General features: G+C 40.7%; 1 protein-coding gene across 1 annotated transcript in view; it reads left to right on the top strand.

Annotated features, from left to right (window-relative positions):
• The window catches only part of LOC130567518 (cytosolic 5'-nucleotidase 3-like), a 13,681-nt gene extending 6,560 nt beyond the window's left edge, over positions 1–7,121 (top strand). Inside the window, exons 6-9 of the mRNA XM_057355700.1 lie at positions 2,899–2,945; positions 5,190–5,450; positions 5,897–6,097; positions 6,173–7,121. Coding sequence (XP_057211683.1) covers positions 2,899–2,945; positions 5,190–5,450; positions 5,897–6,097; positions 6,173–6,283 — 620 coding nt within the window. The 3' untranslated portion in view covers positions 6,284–7,121. The remainder of the gene's footprint in view (positions 1–2,898; positions 2,946–5,189; positions 5,451–5,896; positions 6,098–6,172) is intronic.
• The last annotated feature ends 847 nt before the right edge of the window (positions 7,122–7,968 follow it).

The following is a 7,968-nucleotide window of genomic DNA, read 5'->3' as shown; positions in this document are numbered from 1 at the left end:
TATTCCACCAGGATCATCACGGGAACTGACCGTTGAACCGCTTCACTGACTGTTTGTGTCACTCCGCCACTAAACTAACTGGGACTATGCTGTCCTCGCAACTGCGTACTCTGAAGAAGTTAGATTGCTAGCAAACAAACACACGAAGCAGTTTATCCTTTCCAGAATGTTTACTTCTGTGATGCTTTCTCTTTTTTTAGTAAAACAGGCATACAATAAACAAGATATGAAATTACTAACTGCTAGGGATGGGTATCGTTAAGATTTTATCGATATCGATACTGCTTATCAATACCGGTACTTATCAATACTGTTATTGATACTACGCTCTATAATTTGATGCAAAAACACATGATGTGACAAGATGTTAAACATTTTAAGTTTCTTTATTACAGCTGAGCTTTAGAACTGCAGTTTACAAATGCTTCTGAGCAAACAATGCCACATAACAAAACGTGTGTGTGTTCCTTAGCATACCACTTACGGCACTTAGCATGTGCACAGGAGCACATCATAATGTAATTCAACATATTTACTTTACACCACTATGGTTATTTGTATTTCTTTTTTCCTTTCTGGTTTTAGGTCTACATAAATTTAAGTACTATTTTCTAAGCAAGTAATATTTTTTTTATTATATGTACTATTTTTTATAATTTTACTAGCACATTCACTTCAATTTACTAAAGTAAGTAAATATACTCTGTGGCCGAAGTATTAAAAACAATGTTATAACTTGTTCTCAAATAAAGGACTTTTATTTTGACAGGTTGCCGCAAAGGGGTGTTTGACGGAAGCTTCATTGTTGTGAAACGCGGACGCTGAAAGCTCCACAAGCGCAACCATGCCACTCTTTCACTCATAAACACGCAAAACAAGCAGATTACAAATACATCGCGGAAATCATATGGCCCTAGATAAAACAACATACGTCGAGCAAACTTCAGCCATTCGGACATCATTCAGGGATGGAAAATGACAGACAGCAGCCTCTAATTCGCCATTTAACACCCGAATACACAGAGATAAAACAACGCAAGCATCGACAACAGCATCGTTTGTCATGAAGCTTATCGATACTCTGGTATCGATCCAATTATGTACCGGTCCAAAATAGTACCGGTTCTCGGTACCCATCCCTACTAACCACATTAATTCGTTTGGTATAGCCGACATATAAACGCGTGCACTGCGATCTGCACATGTGATGCGATGGGACTTTCTTTCATTATCATTATATCGATCACAGTTTAACTTCCAAGAATCAATATGAACGCTTACAGATAGTAAATAAACTTACAGGCATATCTTTCTCCAAGGCATAGATTGTTCGCGTTGTGAACCGAAACTAGGCTACTGCTGTACGATGAATGAGATCTAAATCTCAACACTGCGCAAACTTCAATTCTGGAAAATGGCCACTAGGTGGCAACCATACACTATGATAATTGGAAGCACTTGAATGAAACTAAACATTGTCAGTGTTGGTGGTGTCTCTATCCATTTATTCACAGCGCTCTGCACTCATTGGGCCTCATTCATGAAACACGAGCAGAACGATTTTTTGTGTAAATCGTTCGTAAAGCCGTTTTGATGTAAATTTTTGGATTCATGAAAATGTTCGTATTTTCAAAATGTTAGTTGGTACGAGAAAAATGTACGCCTGCTACATACCACGTGTAAATAGTGCGTAAAACCGCACGTATCTTGTGTATTCTTTTAGACAAACTGATGACACTGTATTTTGATGCATTATGTATCCTAATGATATTTCACGAGTTATTTTGCCCTGTCTTTTATCATTTTTTACTTTTTAACTTTGGGTAAAACGACTTCCTGGTCAGGGAGCTATCAATCAAAAACTCACTACCCAATCTGCGTAAAGCGGCCATAAATCCTGCCTACACGTGAGATTTGTGCCAGAAAGGCGAACGAAAAATTGAGAAGCGTAAACGAAAACTCGGAAAGCGCAAATGAAAAATCTAGCAGCGAATTCAAAACTATTATTTGCAAAAACGAAACTTAGAAGATTGTTAAGAAAAATAGCAGTTTATTTGAAAATAATGTCACATTCTTGCAATTGAGTTTATTGTTTTCATTATCAAAGTGTTTATTTTCTTTCTCATTGTATATTTTTGTTCGTTTTTTAAAAGTTTGCGTTCATTTTTATTGGCACAAAAGGAATCCCATATAACAGAGCCATGACAGATCCTCAAACATGTCATTGACATTGTTTTGTCTCCACACACACCCGTAATGTTTTTCCTAATTTAGTGAAGACAGTCCTGACTTAAGCTAAGCCTCGTCTGTGAAATCCGGCCTGTATTGTATAACACTAATATAGAATGTTCTATAGTAACACAGTGTCTCAGTGTAAATGTATATGCATACTTCTACGACGAAAGACAAAGAAAACGCATTCGAACCCATTATAATGAAACATTTTGTCCACACTGGATGCGGCGCGTCGTGCTGCTCACGTCCGGTGTAGACACGGTCTCATGTTGTGTTTTAGTAATAATAATAATAATAATTCATTATCATTGAATGTTTTCATATGTCAGATTGTGCATTGCCATTTGTTTGACAGTTGTTGTATGTGAGGATGTGTGTCTGGTATTCAACACTTTTACTGAACTGATACAGACTGATATACAGTACTGCCTGTCTGAACATATGAATCTTATGAAAAAACCCTATTTTGAGCCGTTTATCTCATTTACACACAACTAACTGTATGTGTCTACACACTTACACAGTTCAGATTGACACCAGATGAGCACAGACACTGAATAATGATGAATGACATTTACAATGATATGAAGGAAGCAACCGCCTTCAGAAAATGTTCCTATGAAATGTTTTTCATGTTGTATAATATCAGATGTGTTTTCGTAGATATTTTGGAAAACGGCAAACTGATCAGTGAAGAGTGTAAAGCTGAGGTATGAAAGCAAAGATTCATTTGACTTGTGTCGGCTGTTTCTCGCAGTCATGACATCACACATACACTCACCTAAAGGATTATTAGGAACACCATACTAATACGGTGTTTGACCCCCTTTCGCCTTCAGAACTGCCTTAATTCTACGTGGCATTGATTCAACAAGGTGCTGAAAGCATTCTTTAGAAATGTTGGCCCATATTGATAGGATAGCATCTTGCAGTTGATGGAGATTTGTGGGATGCACATCCAGGGCACGAAGCTCCCGTTCCACCACATCCCAAAGATGTTCTATCGGGTTGAGATCTGGTGACTGTGGGGGCCATTCTAGTACAGTGAACTCATTGTCATGTTCAAGAAACCAATTTGAAATGATTCGAGCTTTGTGACATGGTGCATTATCCTGCTGGAAGTAGCCATTAGAGGATGGGTACATGGTGGTCATAAAGGGATGGACATGGTCAGAAACAATGCTCAGGTAGGCCGTGGCATTTAAACGATGCCCAATTGGCACTAAGGGGCCTAAAGTGTGCCAAGAAAACATCCCCCACACCATTACACCACCACCACCAGCCTGCACAGTGGTAACAAGGCATGATGGATCCATGTTCTCATTCTGTTTACGCCAAATTCTGACTCTACCATTTGAATGTCTCAACAGAAATCGAGACTCATCAGACCAGGCAACATTTTTCCAGTCTTCAACTGTCCAATTTTGGTGAGCTCGTGCAAATTGTAGCCTCTTTTTCCTATTTGTAGTGGAGATGAGTGGTACCCGGTGGGGTCTTCTGCTGTTGTAGCCCATCTGCCTCAAGGTTGTGCGTGTTGTGGCTTCACAAATGCTTTGCTGCATACCTCGGTTGTAACGAGTGGTTATTTCAGTCAAAGTTGCTCTTCTATCAGCTTGAATCAGTCGGCCCATTCTCCTCTGACCTCTAGCATCAACAAGGCATTTTCGCCCACAGGACTGCCGCATACTGGATGTTTTTCCCTTTTCACACCATTCTTTGTAAACCCTAGAAATGGTTGTGCGTGAAAATCCCAGTAACTGAGCAGATTGTGAAATACTCAGACCGGCCCGTCTGGCACCAACAACCATGCCACGCTCAAAATTGCTTAAATCACCTTTCTTTCCCATTCTGACATTCAGTTTGGAGTTCAGGAGATTGTCTTGACCAGGACCACACCCCTAAATGCATTGAAGCAACTGCCATGTGATTGGTTGATTAGATAATTGCATTAATGAGAAATTGAACAGGTGTTCTAATAATCCTTTAGGTGAGTGTATATTTGATTTGTTTTCGTCGTATTTAACACCCCTGTCGTATAAGAAAAGTATTAAGAGAAAAAAGTGACACAGAGGTTTCTGCGCCAGCTGCGGTTCTCGCAGTGGCATAGAAGCTTCATGCTGTGTGTTTTAAGTCCCGTTTACCCATTCCACAGACGAATTTAAAATGTTGTTTTTGTCTTGTGTGTTTTCTGTTTGTTTGGTGTGTTTTGAGTTGTACAGTTTTGTGATGTTTTTTCCTTTGTGTGCGTGCGGTGGAATTAATAATGAATCGTTGGTGCAAGGAGATAGGAAAGATTGATTTGGTTTTGTAAGATTGAAGCATGCTAGGTATCAAATCTTACTGTCATCTGATGACACTTTATACAAATATTACACTGTGTGTGTGTGTGTGTGTGTGGTGTGTGTTGTGTGTGTGTGTGTTGTGTGTGTGTGTGTTGTGTGTGTGTGTGTTGTGTGTGTGTGTGTGTTGTGTGTGTGTGTGTGTTGTGTGTGTGTGTGTGTTGTGTGTGTGTGTGGGGTGTGTGTGTGTGTTGTGTGTGTGTGTGTGTTGTGTGTGTGTTGTGTGTGTGTTGTGTGTGTGTGTGTGTTGTGTGTGTGTGTGTGTTGTGTGTGTGTGTGTTGTGTGCGTGTTTGTGTGTGTGTGTGTGTGTGTGTGTGTGTGTGTGTGTGTGTGTGTGTGTGTGTGTGTGTGTGTGTGTGTGTGTGTGTGTGTGCGTGCGTGTGTGAGTGCGTGCGTGTTGTGTGTGTTGTGTGTGTGTGTGTGTGTGTGGTGTGTGTTGTGTGTGTGTGTGTTGTGTGTGTGTGTGTTGTGTGTGTGTGTGTTGTGTGTGTGTGTGTGTTGTGTGTGTGTGTGTGTTGTGTGTGTGTGTGTGTTGTGTGTGTGTGTGGGGTGTGTGTGTGTGTTGTGTGTGTGTGTGTGTTGTGTGTGTGTTGTGTGTGTGTTGTGTGTGTGTGTGTGTGTGTGTGTGTGTGTGTGTGTGTTTGTTTGTCGGCAGTACTGATGTTGTGTGTGTGTGTGTGTGTGTGTGTGTGTGTGTGTGTGTGTTTGTCAGGGCTGGATACGAGGAGTTTTTTCATCATCTGAATGTGACGCGTGTTCCTCTGTTGATCTTCTCGGCTGGGATTGGTGATGTGTTGGAGGAGGTGATCAGACAGGCTGGTGTTTTCTATTCCAATGTCAAAGTCGTCTCCAACTACATGGACTTTGATGAGTCTGTAAGTCACAAACACATTTGACTTGTGAAGTGTTCAGATGATTTATTCATGATCTCAATGGGCGTATAATCACATGACACAGAGATTTCACAGACTCGTGAACAGAAGCTGTGTTTATCATCATCATCACATTGTGAAATAATCATGACTTGATTTCAGATGGAGTCTATTTATGAACATTCTTACACTAAACATCTGATGTGAAGATCCTCGAGATCATCTCAGAACATTAACTCTCCCTCGTGTCATCTCAGATGCGGTTGACTTCATTTCTTCAGCTCAACACAAACCAAATAGAATTTTTGCCATCATGTCGTCCTTTTATTTGGGACGTAAAACATCCATCATTTAGTTCGTTGAAGTGACTAGAATAGATGTGAAACTGTGTGTTTGAGAGAGAGAGAAAGTGATTGACGTGTTCAGTTTGATGTCCATCATGTGTTCAGGGTGTGTTGAGAGCGTTTAAAGGCCAGCTGATTCACATCTACAACAAACGTGAAGGAGCGCTGCTCAACACTCAACACTTTCAAGAGCTTCACAGCCGCTCTAACGTTCTTCTGCTCGGAGACTCGCTCGGAGATCTCAACATGTCCGATGGAGTCGCCGACATGCAGAACATCCTGAAAATCGGATACCTGAATGACAAGGTAAAAGAAAAATCACAGTAAACACGGTAAATCCAGAGAGTGGACGAGAGTGAATGTGCTGTTGTGTTTTTTCAGGTGGATGAGAGAAGGCAGTCGTATTTAAACTCTTATGACGTCGTGCTCGTGAAAGATGAAAGCATGGACGTGCCCAACGCAATCCTGCGCTACATCACAGGACACTCGTGAACTTTTCCTCAATCACTGATCAACGTGTGCAGTTGGGCTAGTAGAGAAGCATATAATATAATCCGAAGACATCCAGTAATGCACCGTATGGATGTACAGTGTGTGCTCCATGCACTCTGCATTTCACTGTATAGACCGAGACCGAACACTGGTCTTTTTAACATGGACAATGACTCACAGACAAGAACTCCAGAAATGACAAAATATTGGATTCAATCTTTTTGTCAACTTGTTTTCTTTCATTTAGGACTGGTTTTGCGTTTCTTTTTCAAACAGATTAATCGTAGGCCTAGTTCATCTGAGATTAGGCACCTCAGTCTTTGACTTAAAAAAAGCATTTTTTGTGAATAATTTTGGCAATAATAAATAGAATATCACATCACCAAAATTTGCATTGTTGTTCACGCTAGCCTTCTTTAATCTAGACTTATTTGTTTAACCAGGAAGTTTGTTTTGAAATGCTTTAATTGGCCCTGTCCCAAATGTGCACTTCTTGTGGTCTCGTGGACTTCAATTGCGCGTGCTCGCCAAATCTACGAGTCTGTAGGGTGTCCCATTTGTCTTTTAGCGCTCAGAAGTCTGCTCGCGAGCGCCTCCTTTGTGCCCTCGATGCGGTTTTTTGACTGAAGTCCCCTACCCAGGAATCCTTACGAATGTCCAATCACAGGACGGATGGGAGGAGTGTCGTGGATGTCAGACATATACCTAAACAAGACGGTTACATTTTTAAATGTATGTTTTGATAAAATTCTACATTAATTAATTAGTTTCTTATTCACATTATTGCTTATTTATTTTCTATTAAGCCAGCTATTCAAGAATAAAAACTTTGAACGCAGTGCATTTTCTTACTTGTTAGCCATGTTATTTTTTAGATCTATATCTAGTTGTCTCTGGGCTCTGTAAAGCTGAACAACACCGCTTCTGTATTATAGAGAAATATTCAAATTAAGTATAGTGTATACAAATAAATATACGTAAGCAGTTGCATTTACGTCATGCCAAATGAATGCATTACAAACATAAGTATCTATTGCATAGATACAGAATACAGAAGTATAAAAACCAGCAGCTCCTGTCCCAAATAACAATGGGACAACAAGTGTGATCGACTTCACGCAGCGCTGCGCAGACTGATCAATGACGACAAAGTACTGCGAGAGAGATTAGAAAGCACCGCTTGGTCTTTCTGGCGTGATGTCCTCAAGTCTGTCCCAAAATTCACTCCCATGTACCCTTGTGGACTCGTGCCTAGTGCCCTATAGGTCTGCACTTCCTGACGTCATCAAGTGTGGACTCTGAGGAGGTCCACAAGACTGGAGTGCAGGGCCTTTGTGTACAAAATGTCACAGAATCACACTTGTGGTGTTTCCGGGTCAAAATGACCCGCCTACCAAAGATATCTTATAAATCACTCGATATGCTATATTATCAACAAATATTGTATTCAATCTTTTTGTCAACATGTTTTCTTTCAGTTACTGGTTTTGTGTATCTTTTTCGAACGGATTAATCGTAGGCTTCAACATTAGAAAGGTTAGACCCTATCTCACTGAGCATGCGGCACGACTCCTTGTCCAGGCCCTGGTAATCTCAAGGTTGGACTACTGCAATGCTCTCCTTGCCGGTCTTCCTGCAAAGGCTATCAAACCACTCCAGCTGGTTCAGAACGCAGCAGCATGCCT

The sequence above is a fragment of the Triplophysa rosa genome, linkage group LG16 (assembly GCF_024868665.1).
Source record: "Triplophysa rosa linkage group LG16, Trosa_1v2, whole genome shotgun sequence".
NCBI classification, from domain to species: domain Eukaryota; kingdom Metazoa; phylum Chordata; class Actinopteri; order Cypriniformes; family Nemacheilidae; genus Triplophysa; species Triplophysa rosa.
Note: the sequence above shows the minus strand (reverse complement) of the source record. Positions and strands in the feature narration are given on the sequence as shown.